Raw genomic sequence first — 26,763 nt, forward strand, 5'->3', positions numbered from 1 at the left:
TTTACATTCCCACCAACAGTGCAAGAGGGTTCCCTTTTCTCCACACCCTCTCCAGCATTTGTTGCTTGTAGATTTTCTGATGATGCCCATTCTAACCGGTGTGAGATAATACCTCATTGCAGTTTTGTTTTGTGTTTCTCTAATAATTAGTGATGTTGAGCAGCTTTTCATGTGCCTCTTGGCCATCTGTATGTCTTCTTTGGAGAAATGTCTTCTGCCCATTTTTTCATTGGGTTGTTTGTTTTTTTAATATTGAGCTGCATATCTGTTTATGTATTTTGGAGATTAATCCTTTGTCAGTTGAGATAAGGACACTTATTCTTACCTGTTAACATAGTAAGATTTATGACGTGTTTGCCAATTCGTAAGTTAACTTTTGATGTCACGTATAAGATTGGTTTTATAAGGCTAGTTTTATGGATTACTTATATAGAGAAAGCTGATTGTTTGTGTCATACATTATACTTGAAAATCAAAGCAGTCTTTGTTGCCTTGAGTATAGATATGTAGAAATCAAAAAGGAACAGAATTATCAAGAAAAAGACTATTGCTTTTTTATACTGCAGCAAAACCAAAGCCAAAAAAAGTTAAATGAAATGACAGCTGGGAAAAAAACACTTCCCATCCAAAATTCTAGTTTACTTATTGTAAAAAGCCCTTAAAAATCAATATGAAAAACAGGCAAAGACTATGAAGAGGTTGTTTACAGACTTAAGGTACGTAAACATGGCAGTTCAGAACATTTTAGCAGTTAATAATAGCTAATCTTACATAGCACCCATTTTATGTCAGGCACTAAGCACTTTTCATGCATTAGCTTATCTCGTCCTTGTAACAACTTTACAAAGTGGGAATTAATATTATCCTCATCTTACAGATGAAGAAACTGAGGCTGGGGAAATTAGTAACTTGTCTAAGATACTGAATATATTTTGTTAAGTTATCCAGAATAGTCACTTTGAACTTCGGTTGAAGCCACTCACTCCACCTTTTTTGTAAACTTAAAGTAGAGGAGTCAGTCATATTTGTACTGCAAATACATTCTTTTTTTTCATGACTTGTTCTCCTGTTTGTTATGACTAATTGCCTTGTGACAGTTGTTACCTCGTATATCACTAGTGTTACGTTATGAAGTCTACTTACGGGGTCATGTTTAGATTGCCTATGTTGGGAATTCGTAAACTTTGGAAAACAAAGGTGTATTAAAATGGTCTGGCCTTGTCTCTTGAGTATTGATTTTGGTGACCCTTGAGGCTGCTCTTTAAAGCATATGCCCGTACAAGGGTTCCTTTAGCTTAGGCCATCATATACCTTGCTTAAAGGTTTAGCAAATTATAACCTCGTACATGCTGTGTAGGTATTAAATGAGAAAATTGCCTGTGTTTTATAAGATTCAAAAATTGTAGTTTCCTCTTTCAGGACAGCATAAACTGCATAGGTGGATTAAATGTACTCTTTCCTCTAATGGAACAAATCAGCCACTTTGGTGAAGGACAGATTCCTGAGGGATTGAATGAAAGCACAGTTTCTGAATTGATAACACCTGTAGAAGGAGATTGGGTGGTATTGAACTCCACAAAGGCATCAGGTATGAAGCTGAAATTAACATGAACTAGTCATTGAGAAACTTGAGAATTGAAAGATAGATTGAAATGTCTTGCTACCATGATGAAGAAACTTAACCATTTGTAGCTGAGGTAGTCCATCCCTAATTTTACTAATGGAGTTCAGAAAGTGCATAATACTTCAGTCAAAACACTTAAGATGTTGATTAGACTCTTGACTATCCTTAGTTTGTACTGTTAGCAGAAATCGGACAACATTGTTAAATTTATGGTAGAGAAAATATTTACATGTTCATATAAGTATATAATATGCAGTCACTGATTTCTCTGATATTTATGCTCTGCATGTGACCTTTGGATGCAAATTCCTGAACCAAATTCCTTGTTACAATATGCATATGATATAGAACATGTGATACAAAAGTGATTAGCATAATTATGATAATTAATGATATGTTCACAATTCCACAGAGTCAAGACTAGAGAGAAATTTAATTGCAACATTTATCTTGATTGTGAAACACTTTATTCAAAGACATCCTATTAACCAGGACAATCTTATTCACTCCCATGGAATTGCCATTCTTGGTGCCTTACTTCAGAAGGTGAGCTAGTCTAAGGTTATGTAGATGTGACTGATGATTGCAATTACCAGTTAGTGTTGAGGTTTTTTTCTTTCCAATAAATAAATAGATATATATATATATATATTTTATTAAATATATTTTTAAAATTACACTATTATAGCTTAAGTTGTATTAGTGGATATAATTTATTTCACAAGCAGCTTTTTAAAACTTGAATCACCTTATACAAGAACTACTTATCTTACATAACAGTGTATAATCTTTGATATAAGGACCTTGTGTGTTAACTTTGGTATTTGGGATATTTCATCATTTAAAGACACTATTTTAGGAATGTGTTCCAGAGTTACATCAGAAAAAATAATGTTTAAATTGTTTATATTTTTCTAACCAAGATTTTTATATTTAGTAGATGTTCTGAATTAATCATTTCAAATTATAGCTTAATGACAGTTATTTAAACTGAACTTTACAGAACCCTCTTCTATTTGGATTTCAGGTGCCAAGCACCTTGATGGATGTTAATGTATTGATGGCAATTCAGTTACTCATTGAGCAGGTATCATTAGAGAAAAATATGCAGCTCCTGCAACAAATGTATCAGTATTTACTCTTTGACTTCCGTATTTGGAACCGTGGAGATTTTCCCTTTCGAATTGGTGAGAGCAGGCTGTTGGATAAATTTTATAGTTGTTTTAGAAATGTATTACTGCTTATGTGACTTTATTTTAGGTATATAATTTAAGAGTGAACTTTCTATTTTAGGTCACATACAGTATCTTTCCACCATCATCAAGGACAGCAGGAGAGTTTTCCGAAAGAAGTATGGTGTACAGTTTCTCCTAGATACACTTAGGATTTATTATGGGTATGATATCCTTACTCCTTCTCAGTTTGATATTGTTTCTGTTACTTGATTGGAACATCTAGATTGTTTATTTTCCAGCAATCCTAATACCTTTAACTTCAGAGAGCCAGGATGTTGTGGAGGTTAAAATGATGAACAGTGGATCACATACACTGGGTTTGAATATTATGTTTCATTAATTGTCTAGCCATAGGCAACTTCTCAATTTTTCTGTGCTAAAGTTTTCTGCTTTGTGACAAGGAGATAATAAAACTGTATGACTTCCTATGGTTGTTTTGAGGATTAAATTAAATGAATTAATAATGTGTAAAGCACTTAGAACTGTGTCTGCTACATAGTATTGCATAAATATAAGCTGTTTTAACAATTTATATCTTTGTCATTGCAACTCCTAACTTCAAAAGGTTTTCCTTAAAAAGAAAAAGAAGCCAAAGATGCTAAGAATTCTATTAATTACATGGAAACATCTTCTTTTAAACTATGAAATCTTTTATATATAAAAGTACAAAAATATAAAAATTAAAAATTTCAATTCTTGCCCATTTACTTTCTCTTTCAGGAGTGATTGTAAATATAGTGAGCTGTCTCTAGATGATATTCGAACAATAAGGACTTCTTTGTATGGACTAATTAAATATTTCCTGTGCAAAGGCGGAACTCATGAAGAGATACAAAGTATTATGGGTTATGTATCTGCTATCAATGAAGAAGAACAGGTATTATGCTCTGGATAAATCTTATTACTTTTTAATAATTAAGTTGCTATATCTTCTTTTAAACTTACATGTAATATAACATTTTAAGAGTAAAATGTTTATAGTGTCACATATAATATTATTAAGCAGTTAAAGAAGTAAATTTTATCTCCTAACTGAAAGTTTAATAAAATAAATGGCAGTGTAATAAAATATTTATTTTCTAGCTAATAGTAAAATATTAGCTATAAAACAGTATGTGGAAAAACTTGTTCTGGCAATTCTGAAATCTGTTTTCATAGGCCACATGATGTATATTTAACTATTATCAAAGTTACTAGGCACATTTCTAACATGAATTTTAATATATCATAGGTTCATAAAAATTTTGCATAAAGAGTAAATTATAACTGTATTCCTATTTTTAAATACTTCTACATACACGATTCATTTTTACCTCAGAACTACCCTTTAAAACAGTGGTTCTCAATGTATGGATCCACTTACCTGGGAATTTTTTAGAAATGCAAATATATGGCCAAATCAAGCCCTCCAGGTGATTCTGATGCATGGTACAATTTGACCACTGATACAAAATATACAGACCAGGAATTACTCTTCCCATGTGCACATTTGGAAATATATGTTCAGGGAGATTAGGTGACTTCAAAAGTTGCACAGCTGATATTCCTGGAAAAATAACCCAGATGTACTTACTGCTCTTTCTGTGCTCTTTCGGTATACCACTCTCAACACCAAATCTGAGCATCCTTAATTTATGTTGACTCAAATATCTTGCCCTCTATCATGATATATGCATTGTGTACTCAGTGGTTATATGACTTCATAATTGGTATTATATAGAAGAGTTAACTTAGGCTATTTCCTTATAAGGTTGAACTACTTCAAAAGCTGCTCATACTTAGAATAATGAATAATCATCTTATTTCATGATAGCTGTATTGTCACCTGCTATGATTCATTGCCGATGATATTTTCTTGGTCAATTTAGTCAAACAATTATTTACTGAATACTTTTATTATACATATACATAGAGTAATACTAGATATTGTAGGTATTTAATGATGAAAGAATTATCATTCTTATTTTTAGCCTAATGGAGGCAGGGATGGACAAGAAGTGTTTATAAATAATTATGAAACAAAAAAGAGTATGATAATATCTATAAGAGAAATATGAAGTCCCATGAGGTTTTCACTGGAGAGTGTTACAAGTTGAGGAGACTAGGAACGGCTTTATGGAAGAGATGGCTTTTCATATGGACCAAGAAGAATAGGAATGGTTCAGCAGGTGAATGTGAGTAGTGAGAGGATATACAAAAGGAAATGGAATAAGCCAAAAGCCTAATGGAGGAAAGGCAAGGAGGGTTCAGAAGACATCAAATAATCCAGTTAGGCTAGAACATGAGGGTATAGAGGACTTAAATAACTATTTGTGGTTTATGACTTTATTTATGCTTCCATATATGAGTGTGGTTGTTTGTGTTGCTTAATTTTAAAAGCTTTTTGGAATTTTGGACATACTCTTCGGTCTCCTACGTACCAGCCCAACTAGAGGTCAACTTTTCTTACTGCTGTTTGAACCAGGAAATGCTGACATACTTTATGCCTTGCTCTTAAATCAGAAATACTCTGACAGACTAAGAGAAATCATTTTTAAGGTACAAACATGTCTTAAGGGGACATTTGTGGGTGTATGCATTTACATGGAACATATCCATTCTATGAATGTAAATTCTTCTTTTCATGTCTACTTCCATCTAATTTTAAATTGTTCAGTTTGTTTTGATGTATATTTATCATGTTTTTGTTGTTTATGTATTTTAAAACTAATTATATTGTAATCTTATCAATAATTTCAGTGGAAAATCTACTCTGCCATACCAGCGTAGAACCTCTTATCCCCCTTTTGACTTACAGTGGGTCTATGTGGCAGATCATACTAAGCTTATTTAGCATCCACTGTTTATCAGGCACTAAACCCTTTCTATATATTAGTTTACGTAGTCCTTGCAGCAACTTTATGAAGTGGATATTATTATTCCCCTCATTTTACAGGTGAAGAAACTGAGGCAGAGAAATTAATAACTTGTTAAAGGATGTAGGACATATTTTATTTAGCTATCCAAAATATCCCAAACTTTGAACTTTGGCTGAAGCAGCCCACTCCACCTTTTCGGTTAACTAAAATTAAAGAAGGCAGTCATATTTCTACTGCAAATACAATTTTTTTCATGATTTATTCTCCTGTTTGTTATGCCAAATTGCCTGTGACATTTGTTTCCCCTTACATCATTAGTATGACATTATAAAGTCTACTTGTGGGGTCATGTTTGGATTGCCTATGTTTGGAATTCCTAAACTTTGGAAACAAAAGTGCATTAAAAGTGGTCCTACATAGTCTCTCTTGAATATTGGTTATGGTGACCCCTGAGGCTACTCTTTAAAGCATCTGCCCACACAGGGTTCCTATATGGAGATTTAACGTTATTTTTTCAAAAATGGCCTTGCAGGGGTGGTTCATGATATTATTTTGCCAAGATTACCCTTTCCATATAGGCTTTCAGTATCTCACTTTGTCAAAGATTGACCTAACTCCAAGAAGTATGGGGTTACTAATTCATTCTTCCATTTTAGCAGATGGATGGGTTGCTTCACAAAGTATTTCCTCGTTGTTGAAAATTATTTTGACAACTGTCACATAAATAGATTACTAGATTGATCTAGAAGTATCTTTGTTTTCTTTCAGAACACACCTTTGTTCCTCTTGCAAGCTACAGGATTTGTTTCCATCTACACCGTAGCCATTAAAAGAAAATTTTAAATTATTCCTTTCATCTACCAAGAAATTTATGTAAACTAGGGTTTTAAACATATTAATTATTCAAATGCAGTTGCATTTCATTCCAGTTCATTTTTAAATTTATTTTTTAATGATAGCAAGATAATGGAGTGTTCTTCCCTATTTAGTGCTATTTTTTTAATACTTGAGGAATAAAATGATGCTTCAGAAACATTGTACACTAATATTTATTCGATATTAACCTAAGTGACAATTGTTCTTAGTTCTCTATATTGAGAATATATTACTGTTGTGACCAGGTTATGGAACAGATGTTGAAATGCACGAACGTTTATGAACGAAGTAAACAACGTATTCGACTTAGAGAAGTTGGCTACTCAGGATTAGGGCTCCTTCTTAATGAAGCACCTGTTAATACTTCTCTCATTAAAAGTCTCACCAATCAAATTATAAATACAGGTATGACTAAGGCTAAAATATTGATACATTTAAGAAGTGTTCTTCATAGTCATGTAATTCTATTTGATGGCTCTGAATTTTTTTTTCTTCTGAAATTCTTCTTTTTCCCTCTTTCCTCAGGTTGCTTTTAAAATTACCTATTACTTGATTCAGCAGGGCTTTTCTTGGGTACTGTTTCAAATGTACCTTTGTTGTTTTTGTCTCCCCGGAGCATAGCATAGTACCTTACTTGGTAGGCCTTCAGTAAATGTTTATTGACTGAGTGATTAGTAAATAATTGAGTCTATGAAAAGAAAAGGACACTAGAGAAAATATGTACAAGATATTCTTTTTCCTTTCAGAGCTTAAATTCTTAAAGGGAAAATGAAAACTAATTTCAGATATTCCTTTTTGTTTCTAATTTTGCTTTTATGAACCTTTTTTAAAGTACTTCCTACAAACTACAGAATTTTTGTCAGATGCTAGGGGTTCAGAAAGGTATAAGATAAGGTTCTTTGTCTTGAGTGGTTTATCATCTCATTGAGAAGACATGTACATAAAAAGATAAGTACAAGTATGAGATCCAAGCAGTATCGACAGTATGTTCAGACAATCAAAATAAAAGAACAGCTTTTTAGGGTTTAGTCAGGAAGATGTTAAACGTTCTAAGCCTATTGTCTTTGTAAAATTTGAACATATCTACAATTCCTATTTAAAATGAAACAATTATTTCTGCATTTATGTGACTATTACATACAGTTCTTTCTTTGAGAAAGAAGAAAGCTGGAGGCATCACACTTTCGGATTTCAAACTATACTACAAAGTTATAGTAATCAAAACAGTATGCTGCAGTATGCATAAACATAGACACATAAACAAGTGGAACAGAATCAAGAGCCTAGAAATAAAACTATGCGTGTACAGTCAACCAGTATTTGACAAGGAATCCAAGAATATTTAATGGGGGAAAGATAGTTTATTCAATAAATGTGATTGGTAAAACTGGATATGCACTTGCAAAAGAATGAGAATGGACTCCTGTCTTACACCACCCACAAAAATTAACTCAGATGGATTAAAGACTTAAATGTAAGAACTGAGCTGTAAAAATACTAGAAGAAAACATACGGGAAAAACTCTTTGACCTTGGTCTTGGCAATGATTTTTTGCGTGTGACACCAAAAGCACAAGCAACAAAAGTTAAAATAAACAATGGGACTAAATCAAACTAAAAAGCTTCTGGGGACTTACCTGGTGGCACAGTGGTTAAGAATCTGCCTGCCAGTGCAGGGGACACGGGTTCGAACCCTGGTCTTGGAAGATCCTACATGTTGTGGAGCAACTAAGCCCGTGTGCCACAACTACTGAGCCTGCACTGTAGAGCCCATGAGCCACAACTACTGAGCCTGTGTGCCACAACTACTGAAGCTCACACGCCTAGAGCCCATGCTCCACAACAAGAGAAGCCACCACAATGAGAAGCCCGCTCGCCACAACTAGAGATAGCCCGCACACAGCAACGAAGACCCAACACAGCCATAAATAAATAAATAAATAAATTTGTTTAAAAAAAAAAAAGCTTCTGCATAACCAAAGAAACCATCAACAAAATGAAAGGGCAGCCTATGGAATGGGAGAAAATGTTTGCAAGTCAAATCTGATAAGGGGTTAAAATCCAAAATGTATAAGGAATTCATGTAACTCAATAGCAAAAAATCCAATTAAAATATGAGCAAAGGACCTGAATAGACATTTTTTCAAAGAAGATATGCAAATGGTCAACAGATACATGAAAAGGTGCTCATCATCCTTAATTATCAGGGAAATGAAAATCAAAACCACAATGAGATATCACCTCCTTCCTGTTAGTTTGGCTGTTATCAAAGAGACAAGAGATAATAAGTGCTAGTGGTGAGGGTGTGGAGAAAAGGGAACCCTTGTGTGTTGTTGGTGGGAATGTAAGTGGTACAACCACTATGGAAAACAGTGTAGAGGTTCTTAAAAAATTAAAAATAGAACTACCATATGATTCAGCAGTCCCTCTTCCAGGTATATATCTAAAGGAAATGAAATCATATCTCAAAGAGGTATGATCTGCAACCCCATGTTTATTGTACCATCATTCACAATAGTCAAGGCATGGAAACAACGTAAGTGTCCATCAATGGATGAATGAATAATAAAGATGTGGTATATGTATATATATATATATATAATGGAATATTAGCCATAAAAAAGAAGGAAATCCTGCCATTTGCAATAACATGGAAGAGCCTAGAGGGCATTCTGCTAAGTGAAACAAGTCAGGCAGAGAAGGAAAATACTGTGTGATCTCGCTTACATGTGAAAAAAACAAATTGAGACAGAGTAGGTTGGTAGTTGCCAGAGTTGGGGCAGTGAGGGAAACAGGTGAAGGTACAAGGGGTACAAACTTCCAGTTATAAGTAAGTTCTGGGGATCTAAGGTATAGCGTGGTGACTATAGCTAACAATACTGTATTGTATATTTGAAAGTTGCTAAGAGAACATATCTTAAGTGTCCTCACCACAAAAAGAAATATAGTAACTATGTGAGATAATGGGTGTGTTAACTGACCTTATTATGTAATCATTTTGTAACATATACATAGATCATCATGTTTTACACCTTAAACAGTGTTTTATGTCGATTATATCTTAATAAAGTTGGGGGAAAAAATAAAGGGCATCTGTTGTTGACAGCAGGAAAAAAATAAAAATGAAATGATTGTCAGCCTTTATGTATAACTATTACCACAGTTCTTTCTCTGGTTTTCTCTAGTATTTAATTTTAACTTTTTTTTCCCATCATAGATCCTGCTATTAATTTCAAAGATCTGTTATCTGTGGTATATATATCTCACAGAGCATGTATAAATGTCAGGGTGGTCATCTGCAGAAAGGTTAGTAAACTTTAAAGATGTACTTTAAAAATTGCAGTATCATTGTATTGTGAAGAACTTTTAGATTGAGTATTTTTCACCAGATATAAGTTTAATATCTTTTATATGACATAATTTTATAGTTCCCTTTTTTGAGGTGAATTAACTTTATATAATCATAAGAAATCAGCATATAAATTTGTTCTTCTTAGCCATACATGAGCTCCTGGAAATAATGCCCTTTCCAGAGTCAAAAATGTATTACCAGAGAATATTTTCTTTATTCAGAACCTTTTGTTGTGACCATTTTTAATTCAAACACCGTATTTTAGAGTTTCTGAATCTCTTAACCTTTGTGGAAAGGATTTTCTATAGTTTGTTTATGAGTGTATTCCAACAATGATTTACCTTCAGTCCACTCATTTAACCTCTAAGTCGATGAATTGCTACCCCGTACGCTTCTTCCTGATTATATCCTTCTCTCTCCTCTACTGGCAACCACTGACCAGTCTAGTATTTAATTTGCTTCCTTGTTTTTCTTTTTAATTTTACTCCTATTATGTCACAGTACCTTTCCATCAGTAAATCTGGATATATCTTTCTCTTTAACAGCTACGTAGTTTTTTATTCTATGGCTATTCTATAAAAGTATTATCTGGTTCCCAGCTGACGGACATTTAGATTGTTTCCTGTTTTACCGTATTAACAAACTTCTGTTAGGAACATATTTTTACATCTGTCTTTACCTATCCATGGTAATATATATGTAGGATATAATTCATGAAATGTAATTTTTCTGTCAGAGAGTATTCACATTTTACATTTTAATGGATTTTGCCATGTTTTCCTTGAAGCAAGTCATGTAAATGGATCCTTTTCCTTTCGGTGTGCAATTAGAAACCTCTTTCAGTACAGCCCAGTTTTTATTCATTATGTGTTTATAAAATAGCTGTAAAATAAGTCTGAAAATTTTAAAGTCATGAAGTCATGAAAAGTTTCTTTGCCAACCAAAGGTTAATATGTTCAACTTAGTTAATGTGTTTAAAATTGCTATTGTGCACTGCTGCAGTAATGGTAGCTCACTGATTGACGGCATTAAGTGAGGAAAGAAACTTAACGTGTCATCATGACTCACTGCGACTCACTGCTTTCTATATCAGCATCAGTGTACGTAAGAACCATTAATTTTGAAGTCCGCACCAACATAACTTATTTCCTGCTATGAAATTTCTCAGAGTTAGAAATTCTGATAAAAGAGATACTCTGTAAACACTGGGAGCCAAAGTTCTCTTCATCTACTTAGAAGTTTATTGGCTTTGTGATTAAAATGGCTTAAAGATCTTAACAGCATTTCTGATAGTGTTTGAGAACTTGTTTTTATCCAAAAAATGTGAAGTCAGTTAGGATACTAGAGGTCATACACATTGCCATGTAAATGTCTACTCTTTAATTTCAGTTTCTTATTCCAGCTAAATATCAGCATCCATCTCATTGGAAATAGTTTTCTGGAATTAAAGTTCAGTTTTTGTTTTGTTTGTACCATGTAGAGTTAATGAAAAAAAAATGTTTTTGCAAAAGCAGCCATTAACTTTGCCTGGGGAAAAAATGAGGTGGGAAAACACTCTTGGTGTACCTAGGTTCTGTCAAAGTTTCTTATGTGTTCTAGTTTACTCCCTAACCATAGTGCCAGAACTGTGCCTGGCACATAGTAGATGTTCAGTATTTACTAAACAAATGTACTAGGCTCATGGAAAGTACTTAGTTGAGAGGATATAACTTTATTACATTTTATTTATACCTTAATTCTATCTATATTTTTTTCTCCAACCAAATTAAATTAATAACGTGAGTGTGTTGGTATGTGGAGGATTATTTTATCTTTTTTTCCTTTTTTATCTTTCAGCAAATATTTGAGTACATCCCAACTCTAGATATAAAATGAGTAATAGGCAGATTAGTTAAAAACACAATGTCTGCCCTCCAAATAGTTTCTAATCTAGTTAAGAATATAATCGTTTGAAAGTATATGCTTCCAAAGTTTCTTATTAAATTACTTTGTCATTAAAATAGCTGAAAAGAAACTTTTTGATGTAAAAGTACTGTATACTTTTTGACGAATTTTGCATTCTTAATCTCTTCACAGATTTTACAGATTTTACAGTCCCAGCCAGATGCAGCACATCAAATATCTCAACAAGTGGGTTGGCAAGACACTTTAGTTAGGCTTTTTTTAAAAGCAAATTTTGAAAATGGAAATACTCTTCATAAGCACAGTAAGGCTATTTTAATGAAAGACAATGATAAAAATATATCAGCTGAAGATATGAAGAGGAACTCTGATGAAAAGACAGATGAGGAAAAAATCAGCTCTTTTGCCTCAGCTCATGTGTCTTCAGATCAGTGGAGTTTGGAGGATAGACACTCCCTAGACTCCAACACACCATTATTTCAAGAAGATAGCTTGATGGGAGAATTATCTTTCAAATCAGAGAATCGAGGAGAATTCTGGCATAATAACCCTTCACATTTGAGTTTAGATCTCAGTGGAATTGATTCATGTGAACTGAGTGATAGTGGAAGTCAAATGCCAGACAGCTTGCCTAGCACGCCATCCCCGATAGAGTCCACTAAGTCATTTTCTGTGCAGTCTGACAAAGAAAGCAGCATCACAAATGATGTGGGCTTTAGTGATGACTTCTCTTTACTTGAAAACCAAGAGGTAAGATTACTTATTTGTCCAAATGTGGTTTTATTTTTTTTATGTCTGACCTCAGAAATGTGTGATTGTTAACAATTTCATGTATTATTCGTGTTCCAAGTCTCATGGTCTAAGGTATTAGAAGCCTAGAAGTCACCAAATTGTGAGTGTCTTGAGAGCAAAGCCAGTGTCTTATTCATCTTTACATCTCTAGGGCCTTCGTAGTGAAGTTCCAGGTTCATGCAGCCACATTAAAAATATGTTGAATGATTATAATTTATGTACCTGATGGTTCTCATTATGTGCTTTTAACACCCCCTCCCTCTAATAATTTCATATTACTTTCTCTTTTATATAGAGATGTGAGGAAGAGCTTATTGAATTACTGACAAATATTTTGAACTGTGTAATGTGTAAGGGACTAGAAAAGTCTGATGACGATACTTGGATTGAACGGGGACAAGTGTTTTCGGCACTAACTAAACCAGGAATATCCAGTGAGCTACTTCGACCATCAGATGAAATAAAACTAATGTAAGCATTCAGTTGGTGATATGCCCTCTCCTTTTGGAGTGGGCAGGAGTCCAAAATAATATTTGTTATTGAACCTTTATTCAGTGTTCAGTGGGTGTAGAGAGAGAGAGAAAAGGAGAAGCTTTGTGCTCAGCCCTTCTCCTGTCTGTTGCCATTCTAGTGGGATCTAGAGAGAAATCCAAAACTAACTCCAGTGTGAGGATATTTAATTCTTACATTAATTTGGATTCTAAGTGATTATATATTCCTTGTTTAAGTTGTTTTCTGCAGTATCTAAGCACTTGGTGCATGTGTTCTACCGTCTTGTCCAAATTTGAGTGCTTCCATGCTAAAGGAAGGTAGTAGTGTTTTCGGGAAAATTACTTCTCTAAAGCTTTGAGTTCCCTGCATATGATAGAACACTGTACCAACAGCACACTAGAACAGAATTACTTTTTTGTTTTTCCACAGGGCTAGACTCTCTGTAAGGCATAAGGCTTTCTTCCCTAACATTTCCAATTTCAGTTTTAAAGAAACTTTTAAGTATCTCATGGAGGCTGGAATGTGAATTATTTTCATAGCTTTTTTAAGGTCAAGTCAAACAGGTAACTTTTACTTTGCCTTTTAATATTAGGTATATTAAAGATAAGTACTCCAAAGATTAAAAAGTTGCTTCATTATTACTAAATACCATCTACAGTGTCTTATACCTGCCAGTGATACTGTATCTTTGGAGATACATTCCTGTTAATAAATAACGAGGTTTGTTGTTGCTGGTTTGTTTTTGTTTTTGTTTTGGTGACCTGTTATTTTTATAAATTTAAAATGGTTTTAAGAGGACTTTGTTTTATACTTAGTTTGCTACAGAAGATGTTAGAATGGGCAGTCACAGAAAACAGAGAAGCAAAATTTAATCCAGTAACTGCTGAAAATGCTTTCCGACTCATGCTGATCATACAGGACTTTCTGCAGTCAGAGGGACTAGTTAATTCGAACATGTGGACTGAGAAGGTGCAGTAACATCTCTTTGAAATTATTTTTTTGGTAGTGAAGGAGTTTATTCAAAGAAAGAAATTTTGTATCCCCTCTTTTCAGAGCATTAATATTTAATCAGATGCGATAAACATGGATAAGATGTGATAGTCGCAGATTTTGTTAACTCTTACTAGGATAATTCTTTTGGCTTTTACCAACTGAACAGTGAATTAGTTTTGAAATATTTATGTTTTGTATTACTGTTGGGAAAACTCATCACCAGTAGATTTAAAAATGGAATGTTTTTATTTCTCAATTTTTCCTTTGTGTTAGCTTTTAGAGGATATGATGCTGCTCTTCGACGGTCTGTCAGTTTGGTATTCTGAAAGTCCAGTATGGGTGAAACTCTCTCAGATTCAAATCCAGATGCTTCTAGGCTTCATTGGAAGGGGTAATTTGCAGGTTTGTCAATTCTTTTATGTTATTTTATATACTCACATGCAACATAGGAATTTGTGCAGTAACTGAATGGCAATTATGTTTTCAGCGTTTTAATTTTTTAATTAGTTTAAAAAATATCATGATTTAACTCTAGTTTCAATTTTGTGAGATGAGAAAGAAGCTTGAGAGGCAGCTAATCGATTCTTTTTTCCTGATGTTTATGATTCAGTATAATTTAAGGTTTCCTTTTAGAGGATTTATATATAGCTTATATTAGAGGGCATTACTCACATCATCTACATTTAGTATAGCTAGGAGCTATACAGCCTGCATAGACTTTTATACATGTGAAGTTTAGGGCTTGCATTTTTAGGAAAATTATTTTTTAAATTGTTCTGTCAAAATCTTTTTCTGTACTTAATAATTCAGTTTTACATTTATCTCATTTTTCTTCATTTATTAAACACTTACTGAATACCTACCAAGTGTTAGCATTGTGCTAGGTTTCTATTATAAAGATAAATAAAAGATGGACCCACAGAATATTTATTATTTTCAAAAATTTTAAAGGTTGGGAAAGCTCCATGCAGATTTTAGTCTGTCATCTTTCTATTTACATTGGATGCTTGTGATTACCTGCATTGGATTAGTCATGACATGTATCGCATGGTTATTTACCTGGCCCTTTTTATTTTCTTTTGATAATCGTTTCGAATATAAACTTGCTATAATATTGATAAGAACATGAGGAGGTTAAAATACCATAAGGTTGCCCTATTTTAAAAAGACCATATTTTTCAATAGATACTCTTTTCCAGTCATTAAAGAAAACATACTCATTGTGGAAAGTACACAAAAAACATAAAGAGAAAAAATAGATAAAATATCCTTCATCCCATAGCCTAAGAGAAAGCAACTGTCAATATTTTAATGTTTTTTCCTCTGTATATATTTTTTCAGATGACTAAAACCATCATATATTTTGATAATTTTGTGTTCTTTTTTATTTTTCTTACAATTATATTAAACTCATTTCCCCACGTTACTAACTTTTTAAAGATAGTGGTTTTTTTCCTAATCATAAAGGTAACACATGGTCATTGTAAAAAACATGGAAAAAGCAGAAAAGCTAAACAAAAAATAAACATTCTGATATATGGATGATGAAAATTTGAATTGTACAGCTTTTAAATACAGTTTGAAAATTATATGAACTAAGAACTTTAAAAAAAGTTATTATACGCTTTGTCTAGTAATTCTACTCTAAAACTATATCCTGAGGTAATAATCTAAAATACCAAACAATATTTGTACACATAGATGTTGATTGTAGTTTTCTTTTTTTCTCCATCTAGAAATAGAACAAAGATAACTTTTTTGGCTTTTTTATTAATATGAGTCTGGTGGCTGTTAAAGCCCTTGCAGCCAGCATACCAGGTAGTTCTTTTTTTAGATATTAGAGCTCTGTTTTTTTCCACTCATGATCACCCTCAGTGTTTTTCTCCTTGGTGAGATTTCCAAGGAGAAATAAAATGTCTGTTTTAATTTGCTCACGATTAAATATCCAGTGCCTGTACCATAGTAGGACTCTATAAGTACTTATTAAATAAATGAAGTGTGCAGCACCTACAGATAAGACTGATCCTATCAACCAGTAGTTAGTGACCTATAACACTTCTCACTAGCTACTTGTTTAATTTCACTCTCTCAGGAATAAAAGCATATTTCCCTGAGGTTGTGCATGTTAAAGGCTGGGGAAGGAACCCCTTCCCTTATAGGGGTTTAAATAGAGTTGCCTGCAAAAAGAATCTGGCTAGCAAATTTGTTTTGTTTGGCCCGTACATTATTATTTAATTGCCAGCATTTAAGTATTAGGAGATTTCACATAAAAGCCAGGATTTCCCAGCTTGTCTTTAAAGCAGGACTGAGTAGTTGTTGATTTATTTAGATGCAGTATATGGTCACAGCATTGTCTGGGTTTCTGCTCCTTCAGTTGTCTTAGCTCAGCCAGTGATTCTCTTCACTAGCTACACATGAAATCACCTAGAGGAGCTTTTTAAAAATGCCTTTGTGTGGGACATCACTCAGTAATTAAACAGGGGAACTAGGGCCCTGGTATTTTTTGTCATTTCTCAGGTGACCGTAATGTAGTACTCTTTATAATGTGAGGGCAGGGCGATCATATCTGTGTGGGGGGGTTGTGTGTGTGTATCCAAAGTTAAATCAGTGGTAAGTAAATCATTGTATTCACTGAAAGTGTCTTTATACTTTTAAATAAACGTATAAACTTATAGTTATTTAATACTGTGATACTAAGTTAAAAGCAAAGCACTGAATATTCAACCTTTCATGTGAATAGTATTTTTAAAAACATATAGCAAAAGAGCCCAGAATATTAACATTGGTATTTCCTGGATAATGAGATTTTATAGCCTTTTGTCTCACATTTGTTGGCCTCTATTGGGTTTAAGCTGCTTTAGTCAGATTCAGAGACTAAAGTGAAGGGATTTGGGGAAAACCTGAGAAGGGTAGAGAAGCTTCACTAGTAGAGGCTTAAGTTAAAAGTAGAAAAGTTAAAGTTTTGAGCCATCTTAGAGGTTGTTTCCTCCAATGCTGTTTGCTTCTTTAAGTCTTGCATGGAAAGACTGCCTGAGATCCCTTATTGTTGCCTTGGCCTGCAAAGACATGTGCATACAGCTCAGATCAGCTTTTGGCACACATATATTCTTTTTTTTTTTTTTTAACATCTTTACTGGAGTATAATTGCTTTACAGTGGTGTGTTAGTTTCTGTTTTATAACATAATGAATCAGCTATACATTTACATATATCCCCATATCTCCTCCCTCTTGCGTCTCCCTCCCACCCTCCCTATCCCACCCCTCTAGGTCGTCCCAAAGCACCGAGCTGATCTCCCTGTGCTATGCGGCTGCTTCCCACTAGCTATCTATTTTACATTTAGTAATATATATAAGTGCATGCCACTCTCTCATTTCGTCCCAGCTTACCCTTCCCCCTCCCCTTGTCCTCAAGTCCATTCTCTATGTCTGCATCTTTATTTCTGTCCTGCCCCTAGGTTCTTCATAACCATTTTTTTTTTAGATTCCGTATATAGGCACACATATATTCTTGAAGTGATGTCAGTTTTTAATACTTCCTTTCTTTCTCTTGCTTTTCTTTATTTTGAAAGTAATATGATCCAAAATTGGGTTATAGGGTTAAGGGAGAAGGAGACACTTTATATCATTTGTCCTGTTTTGGTTTTAAGACTTCCATCTTTCTCTAGTCTAGATGAAAGGAGGCCCTTTCGTGACCAATTTACCTTTCTAGGATGGAGTTTAAGGCCAGAGCTTAAGAGTAATATAGCATATTCCTTTGCCTAGGTTTGTGCCCTAGATATGTATTTTCCTTGGGAACTTTACTCAGTTGCCTGTTCACTGTCCTTTATCTATAAGAATGCTTTTGATTCCAAATAACAGAAATATCAATGCAAGCTGACTTAGTTAAGAAGATTCATATAGTTGAAAATTCCATAGCTAAGATGAGTTTAAGGCATGATTCAGTCAAGGCTCTAGTTCCATTTGTTCGCTGTTCTCACAGCATTACTCTCCATCATGTCAGCTTGTCTTAAGCTGGCTGCCCTTATTGTCACAAAATCACTGCCAGCAGCAGTTAAGGCTACATGCTTCCTTGTTCATATCCAGAGAAAGAGAGTGCTTCTTCCTAGAGTCATTGTTGGTAGACAGTTCTTCATGGATCTCTTGTGAATACAGACACTGGATGCCTTTGTGATGAACTGTCTTTTTGAGGATGCATGTATAGTGAACAGCTTGGGAAGATAGAGATGATGTCTCCCTCCAGAGCAAAAGCAGGTTTGTTTACTGTCCAGTATAATAAAGATAATGTCTCCTTCCAAGGCAACGTTCAGGTGCACTTACTACCGAATTTAAAAGACTTGTGTTCCCTTTGCTTGGGGTTCCTCTCCTATAATGCAACCACTGGGTGTGCAGGCATCATCCAGTTCTGTTCATTTCTCACCATGGAATTACATTTGGGGGAACAGGGCAAATGCTGATATTCTGGCTATTGCTAATGCTGTAGATCTTTGTCTCTGATCCAGGAGTCTCATTCTTCTGCCAGCATCTATGAAACAGTGGTAGGCTAACTTGTCAGCTTGGAGATGAGGTATTGATAAAATCCAAGCCCTTTCACAGTTCTTTACAGTTATTGTGTAAAAGTTGTGTCTTTGCATGATAAAGCTATCCCTGAATGAATCCATGTGACAAAGACAGTGACATGAGTTGACTGAAAGATGAGTTACCTGAACCAGTCAGTGTGGCAAGGGGTTGGATATTCTGTTTGGTTTCTATCTTTTAGAACTAGAGATGGAATCATCCCCGAATTCTTGCAACCTCTCTGAAGGAGTAGAGTGGATGTTGGGGTGATTAATTATCAACCTCTTAACTTTTCTGTGTATTCCAAATTAAGCATGGGTTACTTTTATAATTTATTTTAAAAAGCAACTTCAAGAGGAGCCAAAGAACTTTGTTATCACTAAATATCTGCTTTATTTTACTATTTTGCTCCAGGTTTGTGCAGTGGCATCAGCTAAGCTAAACACCCTTCTTCAGACCAAGGTGATTGAAAATCAGGATGAAGCATGTTACATTTTAGGGAAGCTGGAACATGTTCTAAGTCAATCAATCAAGGAACAGACTGAAATATACTCATTTCTGATTCCGCTTGTCCGTACCCTGGTTTCCAAAATTTATGAGCTTCTCTTCATGAACTTGCATCTGCCTTCTTTACCTTTTACCAATGGAAGCTCTTCATTTTTTGAAGATTTTCAAGAATATTGCAGTTCAAATGAATGGCAAGTTTACATTGAAAAATATGTAAGTTTTATCTTTGTTGAGTGAGGTTTCTATACTAAATTATCATTTTTATAGAAACATGCATTAAATTTTGCGTATGTATATTTTTTATAAGATTGTACCTTATATGAAGCAGTATGAAACCCATGCATTCTATGATGGTCATGAGAGCATGGCACTATACTGGAAGGATTGTTATGAAGCCTTAATGGTGAATATGCATAAACGAGACCGGGAAGGGGGAGAGAGCAAGCTCAAGTTTCAGGTAAAAATTATTAAATGTTTTTAATACCAGTTTTTTATGTTGATTTCAAGCATTTAATGTTCAAATGAGAGTAATAACAAGACTGAACTTTGAAAACGAACAGTATTTCCTTTATTTTTAAAATTTTATTTATTTATTTTTATTTTTTAACATCTTTATTAAGAGTATAATTGCTTTACAATGGTGTGTCAGTTTCTGCTTTATAACAAAGTGAATCAGTTATACATATATATATATGTCCCCATATCTCTTCCCTCTTGCGTCTCCCTCCCTCCTACCCTCCCCATCCCACCCCTCTAGGTGGTCACAAAGCACCGAGCTGATCTCCCTGTGCTATGCGGCTGCTTCCCACTAGCTATCTGTTTTACGTTTGGTAGTGTATATATGTCCATGCCACTCTCTCACTTTTTCCGAGCTTACCCTTCCCCCTCCCCGTATCCTCAAGTCCATTCTCTAGTAGGTCTGCATCTTTATTCCCGTCTTGCCCCTAGGTTCTTCTGACCATTTTCTTTTATTTATTTTTTTTTCAGATTCCATATATATGTGTTAGCATATGGTATTTGTTTTTCTCTTTCTGACTTACTTAACTCTGGATGACAGTCTCTAGGTCCATCCACCTCACTACAAATAACTCAGTTTCATTCCTTTTTATGGCTGAGTAATATTCCATTGTATATATGTGCCACATCTTCTTTATCCATTCATCTGTTGATGGACACTTAGGTTGCTTCCATGTCCTGGCAATTGTAAATAGAGCTGCAGTGAACATTTTGGTACATGACTCTTTTTGAATGATGGTTTTCTCAGGGTATATGCCCAGTAGTGGGATTGCTGGGTCATATGGTAGCTCTATTTTTAGTTTTTTAAGGAACCTCCATACTGTTCTCCATAGTGGCTGTATCAATTTACATTCCCACCAACAGTGCAAGAGGGTTCCCTTTTCTCCACACCCTCTCCAGCATTTATTGTTTGTAGATTTTTTGATGATGGCCATTCTGACCGGTGTGAGATGATATCTCATTGTAGTTTTGATTTCCATTTCTCTAATGATTAGTGATGTTCAGTATTCTTTCATGTGTTTGTTGGCAATCTGTATATCTTCTTTGGAGGAATGTCTATTTAGGTCTTCTGCCCATTTTTGGATTGGGTTGTTTGTTTTTTTGATATTGAGCTGCATGAGTTGCTTGTATGTTTTGGAGAATAATCCTTTGTCAGTTGCTTCATTTGAAAATATTTTCTCCCATTCTGAGGGTTGTCTTTTCATCTTGTTTATGGTTTCCTTTGCTGTGTAAAAGCTTTGAAGTTTCATTAGGTCCCATTTGTTTATTTTTGTTTTTATTTCCATTTCTCTAGGAGGTGGGTCAAAGAGGATCTTGCTGTGATTTATGTCATAGAGTGTTCTGCCTATGTTTTCCTCTAAGAGTTTGATGGTGTCTGGCCTTACATTTAGATCTTTAATCCATTTTGAGTTTATATTTGTGTATGGTGTTAAGGAGTGTTCTAATTTCATTCTTTTACATGTAGCAGTCCAGTTTTCCCAGCACCACTTATTGAAGAGGCTGTATTTTCTCCACTGTATATGCTTGCCTCCTTTATCAAAGATAAGGTGACCATATGTGCGTGGGTTTATCTCTAGACTTTCTATCCTGTTCCATTGATCTATATTTATGTTTTTGTGCCAGTACCATACTGTCTTAATTACTGTAGCTTTGTAGTATAGTCTGAAGTCAGGGAGCCTGATTCCTCCAGCTCCGTTTTTCTTTCTCAAGATTACTTTGGCTATTTGGGGTCTTTTGTGTTTCCATACAAATTGTGAAATTTTTTGTTCTAGTTCTGTGAAAAATGCCAGTGGTAGTTTGATAGGGATTGCACTGAATCTGTAGATTGCTTTGGGTAGTAAAGTCATTTTCACAATGTTGATTCTTCCAATCCAAGAACATGGTATATCTCTCCATCTATTTGTATCATCTTTAATTTCTTTTATCAGTGTCTTATAATTTTCTGCATACAGGTCTTCTGTCTCCTTAGGTAGGTTTATTCCTAGATATTTTATTCTTTTTGTTGCAATGGTAAATGGGACTGTTTTCTTAATTTCTCTTTCAGATTTTTCATCATTAGTGTATAGGAATGCAAGAGATTTCTGTGCATTAGTTTTGTATCCTGCTACTCTACCAAATTCATTGATTAGCTCTAGTAGTTTTCTGGTGGCATCTTTAGGATTCTCTATGTATAGTATCATGTCATCTGCAAACAGTGACAGCTTTACTTCTTCTTTTCCAATTTGGATTCCTTTTATTTCTTTTTCTTCTCTGATTGCTGTGGTTAAAACTTCCAAAACTATGTTGAGTAATAGTGGTGAGAGTGGGCAACCTTGTCTTGTTCCTGATCTTAGTGGAAATGGTTTCAGTTTTTCACCATTGAGGATGATGTTGGCTGTGGGTTTCTCATATATGGCCTTTATTATGTTGAGGAAAGTTCCCTCTATGCCTACTTTCTGGAGGGTTTTTATCATAAATGGGTGTTGAATTTTGTCGAAAGCTTTCTCTGCATCTGTTGAGATGATCATATGGTTTTTCTCCTTCAATTTGTTAATATGGTGTATCACATTGATTGATTTGCATATATTGAAGAATCCTTGCATTCCTGCTGTTTGATTCTGTTTGCTAGTATTTTGTTGAGGATTTTCGCATGTATGTTCATCAGTGATTTTGGCCTGTAGTTTTCTTTTTTTGTGACATCTTTGTCTGGTTTTGGTATCAGAGTGATGGTGGCCTCGTAGAATGAGTTGGGGAGTGTTCCTCCCTCTGCTACGTTTTGGAAGAGGTTGAGAAGGATAGGTGTTAGCTCTTCCCTAAATGTTTGATAGAATTCGCCTGTGAAGCCATCTGGTCCTGGGCTTTTGTTTGTTGGAAGATTTTTAATCACAGTTTCAATTTCAGTGCTTGTGATTGGTCTGTTCATATCTTCTATTTCTTCCTGGTTCAGTCTCGTAAGGTTGTGCTTTTCTAAGAATTTGTCTATTTCTTCCAGGTTGTCCATTTTATTGGCATATAGTTGCTTGTGGTAATCTCTCATGATCCTTTGTATTTCCGCAGTGTCAGTTGTTACTTCTCCTTTTTCATTTCTAATTCTATTGAGTTGAGTCTTCTCCCTTTTTTTCTTGATGAGTCTGGCTGGTGGTTTATCAATTTTGTTTATCTTCTCAAAGAACTAGCTTTTGGTTTTATTGATCTTTGCTATCATTTCCTTCATTTCTTTTTCATTTATTTCTGATCTGATCTTTATGATTTGTTGCCTTCTGCAAACTTTGGGGCTTTTTTGTTCTGCTTTCTCTAATTGCTTTAGGTGTAAGGTTAGGTTGTTTATTTGAGATGTTTCTTGTTTCTTAAGGTAGGCTTGTATAGCTATAAACTTCCCTCTTAGAACTGCTTTTGCTGCATCCCATAGGTTTTGGGTTGTTGTGTTTTCACTGTCATTTGTTTCTAGGTATTTTTTGATTTCCTCTTTGATTTCTTCAGTGATCTCTTGGTTATTAAGTAGTGTGTTGTTTAGCCTCCATGTGTTTGTATTTCTTACAGATTTTTTTCCTGTAATTGATATCTAGTCTCATAGCATTGTGGTCAGAAAAGATACTTGATACGATTTCAATTTTCTTAAATTTACCATGGCTTGATTTGTGACCCAAGACATGATCTATCCTGGAGAATGTTCCATGAGCACTTGAGAAGAATGTGTATTCTGTTGTTTTTGGATGGAATGTCCTATAAATATCAATTAAGTCCATCTTGTTTAATGTGTCATTTAAAGCTTGTGTTTCCTTATTTATTTTCATTTTGGATGATCTGTCCCTTGGTGAAAGTGGGGTGTTGAAGTCCCCTACTATGATTGCATTACTGTCGATTTCCCCTTTTATGGCTGTTAGTATTTGCCTTATGTATTGAGGTGCTCCTATGTTGGATGCGTAAATATTTACAATTGTTATATCTTCTTCTTGGATTGATCCCTGGATCATTATGTAGTGTCCTTCTTTGTCTCTTGTAGTAGTCTTTGTTTTAAAGTCTATTTTGTCTGATATGAGAATTGCTACTCCTGCTTTCTTTTGATTTCCATTTGCATGGAATATCTTTTTCCATCCCGTCACTTTCAGTCTGTATGTGTCCCTAGTTCTGAAGTGGGTCTCTTGTAGACAGCATATATACGGGTCTTGTTTTTGTATCCATTCAGCCAGTCTGTGTCTTTTGGTTGGAGCATTTAATCCATGTAGATTTAAAGTAATTATCTATATGTATGTTCCTATGACCATTTTCTTAATTGTTTTGGGTTTGTTATTGTAGGTCTTTTCCTTCTCTTGTGTTTCCTGCCTAGAGAAGTTCCTTTAGCATTTGTTGTAAAGCTGGTTTGGTGGTGCTGAACTCTCTTAGCTTTTGCTTGTCTGTAAAGGTTTTAATTTCTCCGTCAAATCTGAATGAGATCCTTGCTGGATAGAGTAATCTTGGTTGTAGGTTTTTCTCTTTCATCACTTTAAATATGTCCTCCCACTCCCTTCTGGCTTGCACAGTTCCTGCTGAAAGATCAGCTGTTAACCTTATGGGTATTCCCTTATGTGTTATTTGTTGTTTTTCCCTTGCTGCTTTTAATATTCATTCATTGTATTTAATTTTTGATAGCTTGGTTAATATGTGTCTGGGTGTGTTTCTCCTTGGATTTATCCTGTATGGGACTCTCTGTGCTTCCTGGACTTGATTAACTATTTCCTTTCCCATATTAGGGAAGTTTTCAACTATAATCTCTTCAAATATTTTCTCAGTCCCTTTCTTTTTCTCTTCTTCTTCTGGGACCCCTATAATTCGAATGTTGGTGTGTTTAATGTTGTCCCAGAGGTCTCTGAGACTGTCCTCAATTCTTTTCATTCTTTTTTCTTTTTTGAAGAGAAACCAGAGTATCATTCTTTTTTCTTTATTCTGCTCTGTGGTAGTTATTTCCACTATTTTATCTTCCAGGTCACTTATCCATTCTTCTGCCTCAGTTATTCTGCTATTGATCCCTTGTAGAGAATTTTTAATTTCATTGATTGTGTTGTTCATCATTGTTTGTTTGCTCTTTAGTTCTTCTAGGTCCTTGTTAAACGTTTCTTGTATTTTCTCCATTCTATTTCCAAGATTTTGGATCATCTTTACTATCATTATTCTGAATTCTTTTTCCAGTAGACTGCTTATTTCCTCTTCATTTGTTAGGTCTGGTGGGTTTTTGCCTTGCTTCTTCATCTGCTGTGTGTTTCTCTGTCTTCTCATTTTGCTTAACTTACTGTGTTTGGGGTCTCCTTTTCGCAGGCTGCAGGTTCGTAGTTTCCATTGTTTTTGGTGTCTGTCTCCAGTGGCTGAGGTTGATTCAGTGGGTTGTGTAGGCTTCCTGGTGGAGGGGACTAGTGCCTGTGTTCTGGTGGATGAGGCTGGATCTTGTTTTTCTGGTGGGCAGGTCTACGTCTGGTGGTGTGTTTTGGGGTGTCTGTGGCCTTATTACAATTTTAGGCAGCCTCTGTGCTAATGGATGGGGTTGTGTTCCTGTCTTGCTAGTTGTTTGGCATAGGGTGTCCAGCACTGTAGCTTGCTGGTTGTTGAGTGGAGCTGGGTCTTGGCGTTGAGATGGAGATCTCTGGGAGATTTTCGCCATTTGATATTACGTCGAGCTGGGAGGTCTCTTGTGGACCAGTGTCTTGAACTTGGCTCTCCCACCTCAGTGGCACAGCCCTGACACCTGGCTGGAGCACCAAGAGCCTGTCCTCCACACGGCTCAGAATAAAAGGGAGAAAAAAAGAAAGAAAGAAAGAAGAAGATAAAATAAAATAAAATAAAGTAAAATAAAATAAAGTTATTAAAATAAAAAATAAAAATTATTAAGAAAAAAATTGTTTTAAGTAAAAAAAAAAACAAAAAACAAGAAAATGGACAGACAGACCCCTGGGACAAATGGTAAAAGCAAAGCTATACAGACAAAATCACACACAGAAGCATACACATACACACTCAGAAAAAGAGAAAAAGTTGGAAGAATATATATATCGTTGCTCCCAAAGTCCAGCTCCTCAATTTGGGATGATTCGTTGTCTATTCAGGTATTCCACAGATGCAGGGTACATCAAGTTGATTGTGGAGATTTAATCCGCTGCTCCTGAGGCTGCTGGGAGAAATTTCCCTTTCTCTTCTTTGTTTGCACAGCTCCCGGGATTCTGCTTTGGATTTGGACCCTCCTCTGTGTGTAGGTCGCCTGAGGGCGTCTGTTCTTTGCTCACACAGGACGGGGTTAAAGGAGCAGCTGATTCGGGGGCTCTGGCTCACTCAGGCTGTGGGGAGGGAGGGGCACGGATGCGGGGTGAGCCTGCGGCGGCAGAGGCCAGCATGACGTTGCACCAGCCTGAGGCGCGCTGTGCGTTCTCCCTGGGGAAGTTGTCCCTGGATCACGGGACCCTGGCAGTGGCAGGCTGCACAGGCTCCCGTGAGGGGAGGTGTGGATAGTGACCTGTGCTTGCTCACAGGCTTCTTGGTGGCTGCAGCTGCAGCCTTAGCGTCCCATGCCCGTCTGTGGGGTCCGCGTTGATAGCCGCAGCTTGCACCCGTCTCTGGAGCTCCTTTAAGCGACGCCCTTAATCCCCTCTCCTCATGCACCAGGAAGCAAAGAGGCAAGAAAGTCTCTTGTCTCTTCGGCAGCTCCAGACTTTTTCCCGGACTCCCTCCCGGCTAGCCGTGGCACACTAGCCCCCTTCAGGCTGTGTTCACGCAGCCAACCCCAGTCCTCTCCCTGGGATCCGACCTCCGAAGCCCGAGCCTCAAGTCTCAGACCCCACCCGCCCCGGCGGGTGAGCAGACAAGCCTCTCGGGCTGGTGAGTGCTGGTCGGCACCGATCCTCTGTGCGGGAATCTCTCCGCTTTGCCCTCCGCACCCCTGTTGCTGTGCTCTCCTCCGTGGCTCCGAAGCTTCCGCCTCCGCCACCCGCAGTCTCCGCCCGCGAAGGGCCTTCCTAGTGTGTGGAAACCTTTCCTCCTTCACAGCTACCTCCCACTGGTGCAGGTCCTGTCCCTATTCTTTGTCTCTGTTTTTTCTGCTTTCTTTTACCCTACCCTGGT

At 35.7% G+C, this 26,763-nt stretch overlaps 1 protein-coding gene across 2 annotated transcripts in view; it reads left to right on the top strand.

Moving 5' to 3' along the window:
* NBEAL1 (neurobeachin like 1) overlaps positions 1-26,763 on the top strand; it is a 171,442-nt gene that overhangs the window by 73,042 nt on the left and 71,637 nt on the right. For both annotated transcript variants that reach the window (XM_082466857.1, XM_082466858.1), the window contains 14 exons: positions 1,420-1,588; positions 2,037-2,170; positions 2,652-2,811; positions 2,918-3,020; positions 3,580-3,736; positions 5,239-5,397; positions 6,839-6,998; positions 9,810-9,898; positions 12,021-12,596; positions 12,934-13,109; positions 13,946-14,099; positions 14,397-14,525; positions 19,093-19,398; positions 19,493-19,642. In XM_082466857.1, coding sequence (XP_082322983.1) covers positions 1,420-1,588; positions 2,037-2,170; positions 2,652-2,811; positions 2,918-3,020; positions 3,580-3,736; positions 5,239-5,397; positions 6,839-6,998; positions 9,810-9,898; positions 12,021-12,596; positions 12,934-13,109; positions 13,946-14,099; positions 14,397-14,525; positions 19,093-19,398; positions 19,493-19,642 — 2,622 coding nt within the window. The remainder of the gene's footprint in view (positions 1-1,419; positions 1,589-2,036; positions 2,171-2,651; positions 2,812-2,917; positions 3,021-3,579; positions 3,737-5,238; positions 5,398-6,838; positions 6,999-9,809; positions 9,899-12,020; positions 12,597-12,933; positions 13,110-13,945; positions 14,100-14,396; positions 14,526-19,092; positions 19,399-19,492; positions 19,643-26,763) is intronic.

This window comes from Balaenoptera physalus, assembly GCF_965194825.1.
Source record: "Balaenoptera physalus genome assembly, chromosome: 6".
NCBI lineage: Eukaryota > Metazoa > Chordata > Mammalia > Artiodactyla > Balaenopteridae > Balaenoptera > Balaenoptera physalus.